Source organism: Liolophura sinensis, chromosome 6 (assembly GCF_032854445.1).
Source record: "Liolophura sinensis isolate JHLJ2023 chromosome 6, CUHK_Ljap_v2, whole genome shotgun sequence".
NCBI lineage: Eukaryota > Metazoa > Mollusca > Polyplacophora > Chitonida > Chitonidae > Liolophura > Liolophura sinensis.
The window spans coordinates 26,889,395-26,911,296 of NC_088300.1; the positions used below are offsets into that span (position 1 = coordinate 26,889,395).

The 21,902-nt window shown below is 38.2% G+C and overlaps 1 protein-coding gene across 1 annotated transcript; it reads right to left on the minus strand.

Moving 5' to 3' along the window:
* Nucleotides 1–713: 713 nt before the first annotated feature.
* Nucleotides 714–21,722, minus strand: LOC135468003 (nuclear pore complex protein Nup107-like). The gene is made up of 25 exons (XM_064745997.1): nt 21,404–21,722; nt 20,124–20,227; nt 19,368–19,475; nt 18,916–19,025; nt 18,314–18,386; nt 17,086–17,242; nt 16,594–16,732; nt 14,454–14,525; nt 13,267–13,355; nt 12,875–12,950; nt 12,402–12,515; nt 11,519–11,695; nt 10,537–10,742; nt 10,146–10,194; nt 9,876–9,945; nt 9,524–9,642; nt 8,737–8,872; nt 7,665–7,828; nt 7,164–7,266; nt 6,150–6,238; nt 5,680–5,751; nt 4,725–4,898; nt 3,401–3,466; nt 1,898–2,059; nt 714–1,098 (listed from the first exon to the last, which is right to left on the minus strand). Exons 1-25 carry the CDS (start codon nt 21,442–21,444, stop codon nt 994–996), a joined length of 2,775 nt encoding a protein of 924 aa, XP_064602067.1. The 5' UTR covers nt 21,445–21,722; the 3' UTR covers nt 714–993.
* Between the last annotated feature and the right edge of the window lie 180 nt (nt 21,723–21,902).

Sequence of the window (21,902 nt, forward strand, 5' to 3'; positions counted from 1 at the left end):
AAACAAGATATGCAGAATTTGATCATTGAGGTTTCATTTATCTGATTGGTGTGGGCCTCTTTGGGTTGTTTGTTTGCAGTTTACCTTTTCCTTCAATATTATTTTCATTATTTAATGATAGTGACTTCTTATAGCAGGCTTGTCTCAATGGAAATATATTTACAATGCTGGAAGACAATCGTAAAGACAGATATGACATCCCAATAAGTCCACGGACATGTAATGCACACATGACTAACCAGTACTTGGCCTATTCTCTTATGCTGAGAACCATGTGATGAAGGATAAGTAATGTGCATGCATAAAAATTGCAAAGTTTAGGGTTTCAAGATCTCAGTTACACCCATCAATTAATAAAAATGAAGAAATTAATGCTTGGGTTTTAATGTTGTAATTAAAAATTTTCCAGTCATGTGACGAGGAGTCATTTGCTCTACGTACATACACTGTGTCTTCTTGTGGCAGGAGGAGTTCATGCTGCTGCCACTGAATATCATGCCGAAGACATCAGACATGACATGTGTAATACACAACAGTTAGGTCTGTGGGGAGAGGAAACCTGGTGCCTGATGTAAAGGCGTAGAAAACCTAGTCAGCACGGGATTCAAACAAAAGACCTAATGTCAGACTCAAACTGGTGTCATCAACACTACAAGTACTATACCTGCTCTAACACTCTTGACAAACAATAAGCCATTCAGTAAATACCAAAATGTGTAACAAATTCAGTTTTATTATTAATTTACAAATGAATATGGATTAAACTGGTTGATGTTCTGATGGAAATATTCAGAAAATGTCTGTATGAATTGTTTTGTGACGTGGCATGAAATTGCTGGCCTTTCCTGTATTATTTAACATTTATATGCAATCTGACACATCCTGATCAGACAATGGCATTTAGGATTCTCACAAAATTTTCCCTTTGATCCCTCATCTAAGCCTGCATTTCTTCCAATGAGTCAATAGTTATCTTCCCTACAAGGATCACATTCACAACATCTCATATCCAAGAGGGTCTAAGTTTTGATTCAACAGGCCAACAGAAGATTCCTGCAAACTTCTTAATAGTTTCTGCAACTGTTCCTTCTGAAACACCTGCAACATAGCAAATACATTCATTAGTGCAAACAAACTGTCTGCAAAATACTCATAGGCTTTCAATGAGAACTATAAAAAACATTCTGTTACATTAACATTAAGTGCACTATTTCTTCAAAACACAACAGATAACCCTATAGCATAAAGTAACTCACCTTTACTCTGCCAGTGGTTAGCCTTATTGAGCAAGTGAACTAGTCATGAACATCTGCACATGGTTTATCACCATGTTATCAGATAAGTGCAGCAGTACCATTCAGAAGATGATGAGCAGTGGAATGCCATAAACTTGCTCAAGGGGTGGTGCCCGGGCTTATGAAGGCCGAGGGGATGTGAGTGACAAACTAGAAGCTTGCTTAATATGTGCTAGTAGTGAGCTTGTGGCTTGCCACAGCCATAGCTGGTTTTGAATCCAAATTACATGTTTGTTGCTGTCAACTCTGTTTCACCGAAATATCGTAATCAAAGAAGGCTCTTTGTTTTATTTGATGTTTGACTCCTGTTTAATGGAATACTGAAGAAGTTTCAATTATACGATTATAATTATAACAGCCAGTTTAATGGATGACCTTAGGCGAGTTACTGACAAACTGTCCCATGTGTGAAATATTGGTGGTGTGATCAAGTGATCCTCAAGGAACTACATATAGGATCATATTAGAGATCACCATCAACCACCTATTGCCACAAAGGCCCTAAGAATAAATGAAAACAGCGGAACGTAGAAAATTTTGGTCCAACAATGGGACACTAAATATGTTTAAATTTCCACTTGTGAGCTCTTCAATGCACTTACTTTATACAGCTGTCTGTCTTCTGCTGCAATTATATCAGCCAATTGTAAGCACTGGGTATAGAGTTGACTGTTGTGAAGGACAGTATGGAGCAGAAAACACAGGACTGGGATACAGAGTGTCCTTAGGGACTGGAGCTGACTCACACGGCCCTCGTCACCACTCTACAACAACAACAATATAAAACAGGATCAGCGAGGGAAACCGCAGGACTGGAATACAGAGTGTCGTCAGGGACTGGAGCTGACTGACACGACCTTTATCACCACTCTACAACAACAACATTATAGGACAGGATCAGTGAGGGAAAACACTGGACTGGAACACAGTGTGTCCTCAGGGACTAGAGCTGACTCACACGGCCCTCATCACTACTCTACAACAACAATATAGGACAGGATCAGCGAGGGAAAACACTGGACTGGAATACAGTGTGTCCTCAGGGACTGGAGCTGACTCACACAGCCCTCATCACCGCTCTACAACAACAACAACATTATAGGACAGGATCAGTAAGGGAAAACACAGGACTGGGATACAAAGTGTCGTCAGGGACTGGAGCTGACTGACATGGCCCTCATGACCGCTCTACAACAACAACAATACAGGACAGGATCATTGAGGGAAAACACAGGACTGGGATACAGAGAGTCCTCAGAGACTGGAGCTGACTGATATGACCCTCATTATCACTCTACAACAACAACAATATAGGACAGAATCAGTAAGGGAAAACACAGGACTGGGATACAAGGTGTCCTCACTCTACAACAACAACATTATAGGACAGGATCAGTAAGGGAAAACACAGGACTGGGATACAGGGTGTCCTCACTCTACAACAACAACATTTTAATGTTTTATTTACAAACAAAAAACTGGTTGAAAACCACCTCAACTCATCAAACTTTCTGTGCAAGTGGAATTTCAACATTCAAATTCAAACCACAAACATCTGTTTAGCACCTTGCAGAACAGAGGACATGCAGGCTACATTCCTTCCCTCCACAACCCACTGTGCTCAAATCTGTCCAAAGTGCTTGCCAACATAAAGCGGGGTCTATCTTCCTTGTCTAGGAATCTAGTTTCCAACACAGGGTCTCCATGTATTTCTATTTTCTAAATATACCTTGATTTAGTCAGAGGAGATTACCAGCAATACCAGAGAGGAATTTGTTACAAATGATGTCACCTTTTAATCAATGAATTTCTATTGGTCAACTCAATAGATTCTCAACACAATAGATTCGACCTCTCTCCATTAATTACAAACACGTAAATGTGTTTGATCTTTGCCTCACAATCTGCAAACAGGAAAGAGAATCTTTTCCATTAAAATCAGCTGAAATTTCTTCTAACTAACACTCATTAGTAAAATGATTAGTTCCAGTTTTGGAAATTTTGGTCAAAGATTCAATACTCTTAAAATCATGATTTGCCTTAAGATCAACTGAAAATCCCTATCCCTGTGTATATTACACATGTACAATACAGTGGAAACTTACCTCTTTAAGATCTATAAGCCAGCCTTCTGGAAACAACAGAACATTGTACATCCTGTCCTTTGCAGTCTAAAACAGAAAATGCCAACTTGGTCTGAATGACTGGTTATATATTTTTTTATTTGATTGGTGTTTTATGCTGTACTCAAGAATATGATAAATATTTCACTTATACTGCAGCAGGGAAGAAACCAAGCACAGGGTGGAAACCAAGCACAGGGAGGAAAAGAAGCACAGGGTGGAAACCAAGCACAGGGTGGCAACCAAGCACAGGGTGGCAACAATGCACAGGGGGAAACCAAGAACAGGGAGGAAACCAAGCACAGGGAGGAAATCAAACACAGGGTGGAAACCAAGCACAGGGTGGCAACAATGCACAGCGGGAAACCAAGCACAAGGAGGAGACCAAGCACAGGGTGGAAACCAAGCACAGGGAGGAAACCAAGCACAGTTTGGAAACCAAGCACAGCTTGGACCATCCGCCATGTCTGCAGGTTGCTGGCAAACCTTCTCATATAGAACCAGAGAGGAAGCCAGCATGATTTGGACTCACAGAGGTCTTGTTAACAAGACATCTTGAGTATGAAGATACAAGCAGTGATGGCAGATTGAATAAGATGCCATTAGACTTGGTGTGGACTGTTGATCAAGAGTAATCAAGAGAGTTTGATGTTGATGGTTGAAATACACATGATCGTCCTCTTTCAAGCCCCTAAGTGAATGAGTTCTTCAGATATGAAAAACAATATCACATAAAAAGGAGAATAATTTTTAAGCGACTGTTTTGATGAATGGGAATAAAAGCTCTACGGTAAAGAGTGGTTATTCTAATTTCTCAACCATTTCGCATATCAGAGATCAATTTTCAGAGCAATTTATGCACATTTTAATTGAGGGCTTTACAAAAAGTATAATTTTATCAGTCTAGATGGAGTAATACCTTCAGAATATACCTGAATAAAAACCTTGCAAACATGCGAAAAAGTGGAAGAATTACAGTAACACCAAAAAGATTATAGACTGAACAACAATGGTATATAGTTATACAACCTCTCATTACCTACAGGCAAATAAAAACATTCACCTAACTGCATCCGGTATGTGTTAGCACCCTTGTCTATCACCTGGACTGATTACTTCTCAAGCCATTCCACACATGCATATTTACACTGATTTACAGAGTTTTTTAACAACTAGTCAACCTTCTGTACTAGAGTTCGTAGAGCAAGATGTTAAAGAAAATTTCCATATTATTTGTGATTAAATGGGGGGGTGGGGTGTGGTGTTGTGGGGGGGGAGGTACCGTGTACAGTAACAACTAGGATACCTTGGTGTGTTCAGCCAGGTTGTGTTTCCACCTTCCCACTTCTGCCTCGTACTGCTTCATCCTGTGTTCAAACGCCACTCTCTCTGAGAAGTTAGAGCTGGGCACAATGTCTGGTTTAGGGGGTTTACCATGGTGGAAATGTTGAAACCAGTCATTGAAAGAATCCACAGCATCCTTGAAAGACAAGCAAATGTTTTAGACCAAACATGGCAAACAAAATATGTTATACAAAAACAATCCTTATCAGATCTGAGTGACAAGCAGTTCAGGGTAGTATTTGACATCAAAATTTGTCACTTATATTTAAGTTAGTCAGAAAGTCAAGGGGCAGTTAGCCATAAATTCTAGTTTAGACTGCTTTTCTGACTTTGATACAGATGTTTAGTAAATCTGTAATTACAATATTACAGTGGAAACTATCATGGTGAAAATCCATATTTTCTAACTGAGCAAAATTCTTTGTATTTTGTACACCATGAATCAATCAAATCGTTGCCTTTCAGTAAACATCCGACTCGTACCTGTACTATTTATAGTGTTAAAATGATTCTAAAGTTTGATATCAATTTTAGGAACTTTATTACAGACACCGAACACAGGCGAGGCTGATATTTTGTGAAAGGCAATTATTTGGACTCTTCTAAAATAAAAGTAAAAATCTGATAATTTCGTATAGGCACTGTAAGCTTAATCATAAAGGGAAAGAGGGGTGGATAGAGGAATAGACAAGATGCTTGTCTCCCCCACGGTTTTTCATTCAGTGCAAGACTAGGACAAGAAATCTATATTTCAAGATTCTCTATGAAGATTACCCCTGCCTCCTTTGTTCTCACAAGCCTTGGTAGCAATAAGTGGTCAACATTCCTTGTGTGACTTTTCAGGTAATCTTTTTTTTCGCTATCTAAATAAAGTAATATATATAAAATACACATGAGGACAGCTCATGCTGACTCACCAGATATGCCCTGAAGCACATGAACTCTCTGACAGCATTGTCATCCTCAGACGGCAGCTCATCCTCACCAGTCTACGGGAGAGGGCAAACAGTAATGATCACTTGGTATATTTTATGTTATGAGACCATACTACTCACAGGAATAAACTTCAATTACGACATTCAGTGATATTCACTGTTCTACAGATAAAACAAGCCTAAGCATTCCGTCAACATCAAAAGAAAATATTTCTTGAGATTACCTAGCTGAAGAAAGAATCACATCACTCCCCATTTTGATGTTAAGTACAAGAGACCAGACTGCATGAATGTCTTTTATGCACTGGTATTGATGCTTCCTCCCATCACACTGCTGGCCTCCATTTCATACGTGAATGTATTGTTGCTATGATGAGACTAATACTGGTGATGTTTTGATGCTTAAAAAGTCCTATCTGAGATGATAAGTTAAAGAGTATCACTACCCTTACCTGCAGTTTCCAGGACCTCTGGACAAGAGCTATAGAGTCAGGAGGTAACTTCTCCATCACTTCACGGGCAGCACTTTGCTTGGACAAAGCTGAATACAAACAGAATAACAGCTTATTACAATACTGTCTAACATAAATATTTGCTTAAATGATTTTGCAATTTGGTTATTTATGTCATTTCATTTAGAGAATAAAATAAAGGTGGACAAAACCAGACAGAGGCCAGAAAAAACCTAACAAACATTTTGATATGAAGCTGAATCCAAGCCTGTGAGTGCTAAACTCAAACATAAAATCTCACTGGTTTTGGGTCAAAAGTCTTAGCTATCCGACATATTGAAGACAAATAGAAGTTAAAGCATCATCCATGTACTGCCATCACTCAAACAATACTGCAGGATCTGGGCTCGCTTGCACAAAGCAACTGTGGCTACAATTGATTGTAGGCCCTACAGTTGAGTTTACAGTTGACTGCAAAAAAAATTTACGCCACTTCCATGAAAGAATTGTAAGGCAACTGTAATTTTTTGAAGCTACAATCGATGAAGCTTTATGACTCGTACATAAAGGTGGCAACTGTAAATGGACAATGTACTGGTCTATAACTTTTTCTTGCCTTCATTTTCTAAAGAGTTCTTCATCATGATGATTCAGCGGCTAACAACAACAACAACAACATATGAAAAATTGTTCATAATATCTTTTTCAGACAATTACATTGCAGATTTTTGCAAACCCAAGGCAAAAAGCACCAACTAGTAGTCTACCTATGGCAAGTACTTGTGCTTAACATTACTTTTGGGGCGACTGTTAATATTTACAACATGATTGACCCGATTCTAATTTTTGATGGTAACTTTGATGGTAACAACTATGGTAGCTTACAATCCCTTCATGCCAGAAGGTGTCAATTGTAAGCTATGGCTGCGATCGAGATCTTAGTGATTTACAATCACCTTAGGCTTACAATGTCTTTGTGCAAGCTGCCCTTGATCTTCACTCTGGGAAACTCACCAATAAAAGCCCTCATGACAGCATTGGCCTGCTTCAGTGCCTCGGCCCTCTGGGACGAATCAAACACCAACCAATCCATGGCTTCGATTTTCTGACGGTCCTCCTGGCGGTGGAAATCAACATTAAATATATTGTGTGTGAAACGGATACATTTATTAAATAACCTGAAGTTTACTGAACAAACTTCAAATGTAAGAGAAGTCAGGCCCCCAAAAAAACTCGATAATTTTCAACATGATAAAGCTGAACATTTTTCATCATCTACTCGCTTGTCAAATTGCATAAAAATTCTACAGGATTCAAAATCTGGCCTATTCAGTGTTTCTTAAGCATCTGCCATTTATTAATTATTTTTCTCTTCCCTTTTTACCATCTATCTACCTGTCAATAAAATGACACAAATATCTGGTACACAATTAAACAGGCAACTTCATGAGACAAGCCAACAGTTGCAATGATGCAAGCAAAACATACATCTCACAAAGAGGCTATGTGACAAACCTCAGTAGTGGCCTTGTCAAACTCAGTATCAACGGCTGATACATGTCCTGTCATCTGTCTGGTGCGGATATTCTCTACCACAGTTTTGGTGATCCGTGGGATATCCAGGCCAGATTCAGAGGCTAAGGCCAGGCAATGCTGACGGTCTTCTTTATCCTGAACATCTGTAATAAACACAGACAGTAAAACTTATACTTATAGAAAAATACAGGATCTCCAGCGAGTATCTCTGTAGTATCACATTTTTTGAGTGAGAATCAAAAAAATTTATTTGTTTCAATCCTTTGACTAGAGTTTAATAAATTTGATACTACAGCATCAAGAGTTTGTGATTCTGTTTATCTTGCAAATGGAACATCGAAAAAGACTGCAAATCATGCCTCAAATCAGCGAGATTATTATATCTTGTGTCTGTTTACAGAAGTGCATGCAGAAATGAGGAGTAATTTAAGAACGTGACATCACTCATTCGACCTCAGACCAAAGTGCAATATGTCTGCGCAGGGTGGAATATACTCCACACAAAAGAGTTCAACATCAGACCTGCTTTTACAGACCAAAATTTGGGTGAATTTTTTACATTATCATTAAAACAATTAAAACTGAGTAGCAGATAACTGTTTTCAATTCATGAACATGATTCTCAAAGGAAGAAGTCGATGAGTCTCCTGAAAACCAGTGATGATGACACGAGTGCATGTTTAAGTGTATGAGAACGATATTTATCCCACCCCCGTTATCCCATGTTCTGGGTCACATTTATGGGAAAAGTACTGATAGACTCATTTTCCTTTTCCACTGCAACAATATATATATACATATACATACTATTTAACCTAAAATTTACAAAAAGACTGAGAAACACATTTGTTTTGAAGGTAGGATGATATCTGACTGAAGAGAAAGTTTCAGCACATGACACTGTAGATAATTTAACTCTGTGACAGGGTTTATAACAAGTAAGCTTAGATGAGGCCCAGGAGATCCAGCTGATCACCAGCTGCCAGCCATTTTTTCATTATTTATGTGAAAAACTACGAAATTACAAAGTGTTACTGTTGACAAGTCTCACCTTCAAGAAATCTGGCATACCAATTAACCTGTGACTCCTGGGGCAGTGTGGCTACATATGTTGCAATCAGGTTTTTCTGCTGGTCACTTATGAGGAATTCAACATATTTTTCCAAAATCCCATAGCTAAGTTCCTCCTATGGAAAAAAATACCATGTCATTTTTATACCAAGTTTAGCATTTGTCATTGATGTAGACTTTATCATAACATATTTCGTGTACATTCTGAAAGTTTCTCTGTAACATTTGCTATTCAGAACTTTATCAGAGAATGTACAAGTGAAAACAGAGACATAAGCTCTTATAATGATTTCATTTGATACATAACATCATACTGAAGATTTTTTTTACAGATACAATGGCAGTCTGTTTTAAACCACCGAACTTTGGTGGATTACTGACAAACTTTCCCCACAAATGAAATATGTCATAGTGATGGAAGGCAAATAGTCTTCAGTAAACTTCATGCAAGACCAAACACACAAGTTAGTACCTTTGACTAACAATTAAAGCCCTTGAACAATGAAAGTAGAGGGAATGTTGGAAACCCTCCATGTCTTGTGTGTCCAAGTGATTTATTTATTTATTTATTTGACTGGTGTTTTACGCAGCACTCAAGAATATTTCACTTATACGGGGGCGGCCAGCATTTTGGTGGGAGGAAACCAGGCAGAGCACGGGGGAAACCCACGACCATCCGCAGGTTGCTGGAACCAAGTGACTGAACTGAAATAATGATATTAATAGCTTGATAAAATTTCCAAAAGCTGGATAAATCTAAAGCTTACCTTTGTTATTTGACCCACACTACGAAGGAAAAGAGTAAAATGCGCCAGAAATCGGATAAGCTGTGGGGGTGGGGACTTCTTCTCATCTTTTGTCCAGGAATGCATCAACTCTAAAAGACCTAGCATCACAGAAAATATGAAGGTTGTCACCAGCATTCATCTAGGAAATAGTCAAAAGCATGTAGTTAAACTTCTTTCTCAATTTAATTATAAAACATCAAATCATTATCCCTGATATACAAATTTACTCCTGGTATCAGAATTATGAATCTAAAGCTTACCATAAATGATTTAATCTGATCTGATTTACCTTGCATTTTGATCTAAAATGGAGGATACGCCTAAAACTCACCATCAACATCTCCCAAGATTACGTGTTTCTGTAGCTGACAATACCACTGGGAAGCCTGTCTCTTCACAATCTGATAAAAATGCAAAGTATGTAAGTTCACATATATAACCACATTTTAAATAAAATGCTTTAAGAAATATTTGAAATATAAAGATTACAAAGAACAACGTATGGCGATTCAACAAATGTAATAATTTCCCTTTTTGAGGGACATGTATACTTGAGAAAGTGACCAGATTAAATCACAATGAACAAATGACACAAACTTACATCATTTGGAGCAACTTCAATATCCTGGAAAATACCTTCAAGGTGATATCTGGAAGACAAAATGAAAAACTTCTGAAGAGGTCTCCAGTCAAAACTTGTTGCGTAGTAAATATAAGACGCTAATATTGATGATTATTTTCAGGGCTCCCACAGATATTGTAAAATAAAAAAGAAACAAAAATTCACTGATGACCCTTCATATGATGAATTCCTCATGATTACTAGTATCAGTACATACAACTACACATGTTGACAGAAATAATATTCATGACTCTCCCATGACCTTCAAAATAAATAACTTTTTTTGATCATATTTCATGTCACATTTGTTCATGACTATTCAGGTTTTTTTCTGACCATGATAACCCTGCTGGTGCTCCTTGTACATTACCTGGCCTCTAAGTACTCAGCAGGTAACTCTGCCAGTGGCCTGAACACCACAGAGCTAATCCTCAGCTCCTGCTCCACACGCGTGTCTAACATCACCTTCAGGTAAGCCCACAGGTAATCAGACCAGGTTCGACAGACGGGCAGGAGCGCCTTCAGGTTGCCACTCAGAGCTGCGTAAGTCGCCTTTTCGTACTGGTGCAGTTTGGGCTGGGGAAAACAAAAAGTCACAGCCTTATTTAAGCAAAGATAATAGTTACAGTTTAGACTTTACAGCATTTTATGATATATGCACAAATGTATATGTCACTTAAACAAGTGTTCAAAAAATCGCTTGATTAAACATTCCCAGTGTTTTTAGTAGCATAATGTAACAAAGAGATCACTATCATAGAAGTATTTTCTTCTAATTTTAAAGTTTTCATGGATTACCATGTTCCATACATGAGTACGAATATCGCAGACAATACACGTAAATTAATGTCTCATCTTCCAGTAACAGTAGTGACAAGATTGGTTGTTCAAGGGAATATCTTGGAAAACTGCAACCATTAAAGCATGAAGAAACTCAACAGGGTAACCAGTGCCTGAAGGAACAGGTAACAAAATGGGTCAGCTGGTGCTTTGAAGGAATAGACAACTCACCCGGTCAGCCAGTGTTTGAAGGAATAGACAACTAAACGGGTCAGACAGTGTTTGAAGCAATAGACAACATAACAAGTCTGCTGGTACTTGAAAGAATAGACAACTCACCCAGTCAGCCAGTGTTTGAAGGAATAGACAACATAAAAGTCTGCTGGTGCTTGTTGGAATAGACACAGCGGCAGCTTATGCTTGAAGGAATAGACAACACATCGTGTTGGCCAGTCCCTGAAGGAATACACAATGCAATGGGTCGGTCAGTTCTTCCATCATGACCTCTAAGCATCTTTACCTCATTGGCCAGGGCCAAGCAAACAGATATTATGACCTCAACACATCTTTACCTCATTGGCCAGTGCCCAGCAGACCGACTTCCACACATCTCTGTACGGGTTACCCTCCACAGGGTGCACCTCTCCCTCCGGACCTAGGCTTGTGTAGTTAGGGTCATGATAAAGTCTCCACCCCTCCAGTGTAGCTGCTCTCCAAGCCTGACCAGCATCCACACAAATCTTCTGAGCCTGGCACAATAGAAAGTCAGCTTCTTATGAGAAAATGGACTAAGAATTACCTGCATGCATCAAAAAACATTTTGTATAAATCAATATCAGAAAAATTAGGAAATCTGTGTTATGGCATATTCTTCATAGGTTGTACAAATAGGAGAAATATTTCCATCTGAACTCTTTCTACATGCATGTTCACAGTGCTGATTTCTGTATTTAATGTCAAATTTTTACCACACCATGCTCACATCCCTGCAGGTGGCTTTAAAATTTAATTAATTCCATACAGCTCTGGCCAATCCAACAAGAGCTATATTTGAATCCCTGGCCTCATCATTATGAAAGAATGAATGAATGATTATGGTTTAATGCCACATCGGCAATATCTCAGCAATATCGTGGTGAGGATTATGAAAGAAGGAAAGCAACAGTTTAGATCAGTGAGTGCTAAATTATGAGTAATTATTCCAACAGTATGTCAATATGAAATCAATATGGACTTGGCAATGTTGTTTGCATTTAATAGGCTACAGTGCAAAAAAAAAAATACCACAGAAATTAACACGAACAACATAATTTTGTCATTTTTCTTTCTTATTTTTTTTTTCTTGCAAGTTGACGTGGAACTTTCTGTGGTAGCGTGACGTGAAAAAAAATAAACAAATGACAATGTATAGTGTATTCTGAATGTATTCCAAAACCTGAATGTAAATCAAATCACCCTCTCCAGCTGTCCGCAGCGAATGCAGGCAAACAAATGTTGTAACAATCGATTGTCATCTTCTCTGTCCAGGTCATCCAGCTGACGGTTTTGTCGTATCGGAGCATCAGGGTCCTTCGATAGAAATACGCACAATTGAACAATTTGATAAAATTCATAATAAAATAATTCACAAAATTTTTTTCCTACATTTCTGAAAGAAGTATTTCTGACTTCTCATCTGTACACTAAAAGAAGAAAAGAATAATTATTGAATAATAATAGTTATTACATGTAACTTCTAACTAAAGGTCTCCATTTTCTAATGTTTAGAAAATACTAACTGTGAAGAGTGTAGGTTGGTGAGAGTCCCAAAAGTCTACACAATGAAACATATTGCTTAGGGAAATTCACAATTCACACAATCTTACTTGCGCTTGGACTTAAAAAACATAATTCTAGAATGTCTGTTAACTTGATCTCAGCTTAATTACCAGCTGGTCCACTAGAGGCCGTTCATAACCTGACATCGCTGGCTTCTTGGTCTGTAATCTATGCAGTGTGTTTTCCCTGAAAGGAAAAGAACAGCTCAAAGTGAACAAAAATGTGCACATCAAAAGCGCCGTCATTTTGTGACTTTTAACCAATCAAAGGTGAGTTATTTCTATAACCCTAGAATGCACATACATGAGCTTATGCCACGCAAACCCTATTAAAGCAACATCCTGTTTCTTCAACATGACGTATACCATAGTTTCATAAGAATTTCAAATTAAAAATGTTAAAAAGTTTCTAAAGTTTATTTCCACCCCTCTTCCAAAATAACTGATTATTATTATTAGTTATCTTTTCTATTCATATCATCAATAAGAAGAAGTAAACACACCATGATACAGCTTTGTCCAAAAAATGCTGAATGTTCCCTCCATTACTGCGATCTTCTGCAGCACAGTGTTCTAGCCAATCAATGACCAGCTGAATAACAGAGAAATAATTTATTTATTTCGTTTCAGTTTTACACCATACTCAAAAATATATCACTTCTACAACGGCTGGCATCATTATGGTGAGGGAAATCACACGACCATCCGAAGGTAGCAGGCAGACAGAGGGGAAAAAAAAAAAAAAGAGCCGTATGTATGTATGCATTGGGTATTGCATCATACTTAACAATTTTCCGTCAAACGATGATGATGAATCATAAGGTGTGTGTTTTCTTGTGACAGGACGAGTTCAAAGCCGAAGAGCTTCTGCCACTGAAGAGTCATGCCAAAGACACCATACAAGACGCCCCAGCACAGTCCCATTATTCTAACAGTGCCAATCAATACTGTTTCCATGCTATAACTTCTAAGTGCTGAGGCAGCAATAAGTATCAGATTTTAAAGTCTATTGTATGTCCCGACCCAGGTTGGGATATCCTAGATTTCCACCATAACATTACAAAACACCAAAGACACTATTAGAATTAAAAACTGAATCAATTTGGGCAATGATAATGTTGTTTAAAGTAATGATATATGTAAGAGAAACTAAATCTGTTCACTCTCTTTCAATGTTGTCAATGTATAATTCTGACAGGCCTTACATTTTACACGTACAGGTCTCATTTTTTTGGTTAGGTTAGTGTTTTACTATGTTTAACATCAGTTTCAATATTATTTTAAAATTATCTCACAGTGTCTCCCGAGAAAAAAACTATGGTCAGAACGATGTTGGCTGACTGGAACACCATGTTGAAAACTGTTGAAAACACCCAACCTGTTCGTACAGGTACAAGCTGATAAGCCATGTCAACCGATTATTGTCACAAATTCCCCACAAAACAGTGAGAGCAAGAGATTCTGCATATCTCCTGTCCAAGACAGGATAAGAACCCACGTATATGTGACTGAAAGACAAGCATCTCTACCTTTCTAGACTGTGGCCTGCACCAAATCTTTGATATGAGGGGGATGACCTGAACACTCAGTAATCACCATTTGTTATGGCTGATTTGAGGTTAAAACGTACAAATGACTTCAGTAAAAGGCCAGGCCTGGTTGTGGACTGAAGCTGAATAGATGGACTGACCTGAACCTGGCGTACACTGGGGTCTCCCTCATACAATTCTTCTATCACATCCTTCTCACTCCTGTGCTTGTCCTGAAATACACACCATGGGCCCGTTTTACAAAGCATTCACAATGTGGTGTCAATCACACGGTTTCCATGCTAACAAATGTCTTCACTATAACATACCCTGTGACGTTTGTTTGTATGTCTTCATGCAGGGTACCTACTTACCTACCAAATAAAATCAAATGCTAAGTTACAATATCTGCAGCTCCTAGCAAAATGTGTATTTGGTGTTGCACTCATGCCTTTCAGGATAGGTTAATGGTCATCATTAACAAGATTAAACTGCCACACAATAAGCTGAGTCAGTATTCCAGAAGTCTCGCAAGTTCCAAAGGTTTGGACGAGACAAGGTGAGGGCTCTCTCAAACTAACATGGCTAAAAGGAGAGGTTTCATGGTAACTGACAGATTGAACAGACATTTTTCACAGTTATGTTTGTGGCGTGGCAGCTCTCGTAAAATCATGCCTTTTAGCTGTGTTAGCTTGCCATAGCCACCACAATGTCTTGTCCAAACCAAGGGGTCAAAATAATGCCTGTCTACCTGAGGGCGACAGGCAATTTTTTCTGCGACAGAAAATTCACCTGGCGCAGTGACAGGTAGGCTCAGTATGTTAATCTTTTTTAAAGGAGAAGGGAACATAAAAATGATACCAAAATCAGATGAAAGAGTGTCAAAACTTATTTGCAAATATGATCTTTAATATTTTTTGGGATTTTCTTTTTTCAAGAGAAAAAGGTATTTGAAAATATTTTTGTATGGTGGGTATTTGGGACCAACTTTTGGTATTTATCGTTGTTGCATAATAATGTTCTAAATAAGGATGTGATGCTTGTCTAATAAATTTACTTGAATGCAAAATTTGTTGTTTATACTGAAACATACGCATTTAACCTAAATTATAATGATATTTCTGAACATATTAAAAATATAAATATAATCCAAATTGAGGTTTAATACATTTGTTAGCTGAAAAGAACAAATTCTAGTGCAAAAATATTTATTAAACCTATGTTACATCCTCATTTATGACACTATTACACGAAGACTATAAATACCAAAAGGTGGTCCCAAATGCCCACCATACAAAAATTATTTTCAAGTGTCTTTCTCTCCTTAAGGAAAAATCTGAAAAAGTATTGAAGACCACATTTAGGAATAAGTTTTCGCACCCTTTCATCTGAACTTCATGTCATTTTTATGTTTTCTCCATCTTTAAGTCAACACTGTTAGGACGTCATTTAGTGGACAAAACCGTCGTCAATTAACCTATTGTATTTGCGCTTTCAGTTCCAAGACCAAATGTACCTTCAACATTGCAGAAGCCATTTTCACTCGGAAATAGCGTGAAACACCAGTCAAATAAATAAATGATAAAAAGTGAAGTTAATATTTATAGTCCCGGCCTCTTCCTATTGCCCAAAACTGTACAGCTTTAGGATTGCCGTGCTAACCTTTCCCGCTCGATGCTCGGACTACGCGTGGCGTCGCAGGTGTAAACAGGAGCAACTTAAGACACATGCATATAAATCTAAATGCACACAGACCCCAACGGGAAGCACATGCGTACACTAAGTACAGACTGACCTCCCGCAAGTCAGCTTTGTTTTAATGATCGACTGTGCACAAGTCCTGGTCACAACAGAGTAATGACTTAAAAAGACAATATGAAACCAAATATTCTTGCAACACGGTAGACTGATATAGCTTTGCCAAGATGATGATGTTGACAGAAAATAACTTGGTCAAACTGAAATTATATGTTCGCGAAATGCGACTATGGCAATTGATAGCACGAGCACAGAATAGACTTTCTAAAGGTCAGACTGATGGGGACAGGTAGTTACATGTACAAAAAAATCTAACTTTCTCTGTTACAGGTGGTTATAAAAAAAACATTTCTACCCCTGAAACCCAAGTGAACCTGCGAGAATTCGGAAATGCCAACTCGGATTAACAGCCAGATTCTTAGCATGAAAATTTGTGGATAATAACACGAATGATGAGGGACCTATTCATTTAGAAAAGCATTTATATGCAAAACACTCCATGAACTATGTTTTGTTATAGGTGAACACAACTGCATCACTGACCAGCTGATCCAGTTGCATTTTCTCCTGGCCGACCTCTCTCTCCAGCTCAGTCTCCAGCCGGTCCTTGAACAAGGTGTGGATGAGCTGCCATGTGTGCTTTTCCTGTTCTAGCAAGGAGAGCATCTCACAGGCCTGGTATCTAAGAGAGTAGCACACAAGAGAAGATATAATGACGGTCTGATAACTGGGAGAGTAGCATACAAGTGTAGATATGGTGACAGCCTGGTAATTGAGAGAGTAACAGACCAAGGTAGATATATCAACAGTCTGGTAACTGGGAGAGAAACACACATTATTAGATATAGTGACAGACTGATAACAGAGAGAGTAACAGACTGCTGTAGATATTGACAGTCTGGTAACAGGTGTAGATACTTAGCTTTAATCTAAACTTAAAACTTTAAAATCAAACATATCAGTGAGCTGAATGCAATTGTGTGACTTGGAAAGAAAAATCATACCAACAAAATGAGTTTTGGGCAGAAGTCTTACTGTTGTTGTCCAGGCGCCATGCCTGTGATAAGCTTTTTGAGCACCATGACCTGGTCTGAGCAGACTTGCTCATACTTGTGGATCAGCTCAAAAACCTGGTGCTCCGAGGGGCTGGACTGAAAACACTGCATAAAATCCCCATAAAGCCCCTTGGAGGCTGTAAATACAGAACACAATACATGTGTGATGTGAACAATTACTGACTGTACATGTAGCATATGCTTTCAACACATGTAGATGTGGCCATTTTAAATATAAACGGCCTTCAAGAAACAGATCAAGTCCAATGATATATGTTCAGAACATTTAACAGTGGAGTATTGCCCCTTTATAATGAGTGTATTTACTTATTCATTTATTTGATTGGTGTCTGATACCATACCCAAGAATATGTCAATTATAAAATGGTAGCCACCATTATGGTGGGAGGAAACCGGGCTCTCGGGGGGAACCTACGACCATCCCCAGGTCGCTGGAAGACCTTCCCAGAATGACCAGAGAGGATATAATGAATGCAAATGTGATGTCACCATCATATAAAAAACAACAATAATATAATCTGAGTTATTTAGAAAGATGGATAGAAACAAGGTCTTAATCAGGAATTCTTCCACGGCCATTGAACGCACTACGTTAGAGGAAACGGAAAGGTCAACAATATTGCATGCTCATATGGCTATAAGTCATTGTTAAACATTGTTCAGGTAACGTAAACGGTCTACAGAAACGACATGTGCATTTCTGGTTATTAAAACTGATAACATGGTAGAGTTTTTAATTGTCTCAATGTGTTTGATTTTTGCTGACTTCGAACTGTGACATCTTGGTTGTGCATCATCACAACAATAAGGAGTCAAGCTTTTTAAACTCCCTATGGTATACTTCATTGCTGCACATGCATGAATACATCTGGAATGTTTGTTATCTTTTCTTTTAAGCTTATATGTCACAATAGGGCCAAATCTCAGCATAAGCCGTGAAGTTATCTAAAAATAATTAGATCTGGTTTCAGGATCAGCATTTTGTCTAATGGGCATAATTTTATGGCAGAGCAGAATTGCATACACAAGAGAAGTAATTTACTCGTTCCTGAATGAATGATTATGGTTTAAGATGCCTTATTAACACCATTTCAGACATCTTATTGGTGGTACTTGTTACTGCAAACATGCTGAATCTCACCAGCAATTGAAAAGGATGTACTATCAGCAAAAGAAGAATACATTACCAGCCAATCCCGGTTCTTCATTCAACAACAACGCCACATTTGTTGTTGTCATGTCCTGTGTCATACTGAGTTGCTGAAAAATAAACACATATCTATCGTTATCTCAATTATCACCTTGTTATATATTAGCAATTCCTGCAAAGGTCATCATAAAAAACAAAATTACCTCTGCACTATTCAATATACTCTGATTCCGCAACCTTTTTGCATATGAAAGAGCAACTTTCAGTTGATTTATGTGCCATTTTTGTTTGATTTTGAAAAACTACAAAACAAAACTACATTGGTTTGGCTAACCAAGCTAAGAACTTCACAAAAAAGATAATATTATCAGTCTATACAGAATAATACCATTAGAACATAATGGAATAAACATCTTGAAAACATGTCAAAGGTTTAAGAATTACAGACCTCATTTACTGTCATCTATACCTTCAAACAATTTCTAAAATGTTTTTTTGGAATAAAAACCCAATTTCCCTCTTAAACACATAATGTATTGTCATGGTTGTTATGGGGACTTTACAAGAATGGGCATTTACAGAAGAGTATCTTGAAGTTATTCCAGCATAACCATGTATGTTAACAATTGTACTCCTTACCATTGTGACACTGGTCATACCCATTGTGTCATCCATCATACTGGCCCCACCCAGAGTGTCATGGGCAGTAGTCATGTCCATCTGAGACAGGGACATGTTGCGTGGTGTATCTAAGTAAAGAACAATCACACACACTGACAATCACACACACTGAAAGGTGCTTGAGCAATATCATACACATAGATATGTTTCTGTGGGGTGATGTTTTTAAATACGTAGGAGTCACACATCACCCTTTTTCTTTATGTTCTTTATACTCACAAAAATTTTCATTTGCCGAATAATACATTCCTGTGTTCAATTCATTCATTTATTAAATATTGAAAACACTGAATATTCTATGACATTCCAAATAAAAACTTTACGACTAGGGCTCTTTTGTGGGTATTGGTTAAGCCCAATGAACACATTTGTATTGAACGCTTTGCCGAGCAAAAGTGAGGCAAACTCACAAGAGCTGTGTCGCAGAATGCTGCCTTGCTCGCTGGCTCCTCCAGGTGTCCTCAGCCCTCTCTGCTTAGAAGGAGGAGTCCCGACGGCATCATTCAGCAGCTGAATAGCTCAGAAGAGTTGAGGGAGATAATACCAGAGAACGAAACAAATTGTGTCTTGTCTTCTTTCAGTTTTAGCTAGTGTGAGGGTAGATGACAAAACTTACTTAATACTGCATGGCGTCAACCAGACATGTAGGCAGAATTCCATGAACGGAAACACTTGCTCTCTATATTATTTTATCGAATTATTTTATCTGCATTTTAGTATCAGCGAATTAGCACAAGAGCACACAACCACATCTTACATGTAGATTATATTACTGTTCATTTTTTGTACAAATCTATCCCTTGTTACCACAATGTCTTTGACGCAAATGGAGTTGTAACAACAGAAAAATGGTTCATAAACAGTTGACTCAGGACACACAAATGAATAGTGACAAATAATAAGATGCAGAAAAGATCAAGTCATGGTCATGAAAACTTCCTTGTTCCAGCCTGAGAAAACCACTGAGATACTGACCAGTTGTAAGAACTAGACTGATGCTTTTGTTAGTTGCTAACCTTCATCTCAGATATTCAGTGTGAAAAGCAAGTCATTATGTCACAGCAACCTCATCTTAAAAACTCCTAGCCATTCCTCACTCATGTGTTATGTAATGTACAGGTGTCTTATATAAATTCAAAGACCTATGGACCTAAAGCAAAGGATACACTTCTGTAAATTGACATTTGCACTTCTTCTGCGGATTGCTTTACTCTGAAATTGTTCACGAACCATCGGTGACTCTGCCATTAGGGGTGCACCCCATAGCTGCCTGGAAATAAAGAAAATCACCTGATTTATTAGAATTTACCAGTATGATGGAAAATAAATCTTCAGAGACCTGAGAAATTTATGAAGTAAAGCCGATTCTGAACCAGCAGGTTGAATTCAAACACTATGGGTTAGTGTACTTCTTGCAGAAACCATCAGTACCCTCAAACAGCCTGAGGCTTGGCCAAATAACTGGAGTGTCAAAAACAAATGTTCCAAAAATGTTGTGCTAGTGTAAGAAAGTGCTAATGGTGCAATTTGAATATATTAACTAAGTCGCAACCACTGATGGAAATCTTAACGACATCAGCAGTTTTAGGCCTCATTCTAAATATCTTGAAGCACCATAAATCATCAATGATATTCCAATGGACTGAATGGCCATCTATCAGGAAAAGCTATCTTTATAAATCAAATTCCCACTTCCGAGTCATCCCATGAGGCCGAACGTGTAAGTAAATGGAAAAGTAATTGTGCACTGTGGCCAACGGGCACTCTGCAAATTATGTGTGACCCACCGATGAGTGACACAGAGGACAGAAGGAGCTGTGTGTTCTTGCTGGCTGAAGGAACACTGATCTATACATTGCATAATGAATTAGACATTGTATACTAACGATACAACCTCTAACAGAGATCCCTTCCTACAATACTGGGTATTTTCATGTAAAATGTCATGTGGCCAAATTGTGGGTTTGAAATGTAACTGAGTTTTGGCATTGAAAACCTCCAGAAAACTAATTATATTTCCACTGTTGTCTGCAAGCACAACTTCAGTCACAAATTCAACCCAGAAGAGCATAAAAAAGAACTTATTTATTTGTATTTTAGTGCAGGTGTGTTTAGGTGCCAGGAATGCAGACTTGACATTGGCATTCGGAAATCTGAGGGGCAGAATGAGCTCAGCGTTGCAATGAATGTCAGAATTTTAAAATAGTACATCTACATGGACTAATCTCTTGCTTGTTTTCCTTTTATATTTAGAGTTTTGTAATGGGACTTTCTTGACAAAATATCGTCAAAAATTAACACAGTGGATGTAGGCTCAGCCCGTTTAAGAGAAAAGACCAGTGTCTCAGGACGAAAACTGGACCCTATTAGGTGCTGACTGAAAGGAACGGAGTAAATCTTTGCAGCCTCACAGCTGAAACACCAGGAATTTTCCCCAATACAATACCTTCTTTCTTCCCTGCTGTTAGCCGCGTTTGTCTCGTCCATTACTGCTGATAAATTGGACCTTTCCTCGCAGTTTAACTTAGGCGGTTTGCCTTGCCGGATGTGTTGTTGTTGTTGTAGTTGTACAACCAACCGAAAGATCTATCTTGACATGGCGGAGATGAAACGAAGACAATAAAGACAATCTCTGCACAGAAACTACGTCAGAATATACAATTTCAAACTCGAGTATGTCTGTATCCTCTCAAGCAAAGAATTGTGCAGTGAACTGCGTTTAGTCAGCAATCCCTAAACCGTTTTTCGCATTACATGCCCGCCAAAGAGTGAGTAGCGGCGAGAAAGTATAAACTATTTTAAGATCGAGATATGACATACATGATTACCAAATTTAGTCAACATAGGCTTGCTTTAGAGTAAGTAAAATAGGTGAAAAAAACCTTCTTTGACAACTTTAATTGTACTTCACAGTTTTTACCATTATGCGTATCATAACCCATAAA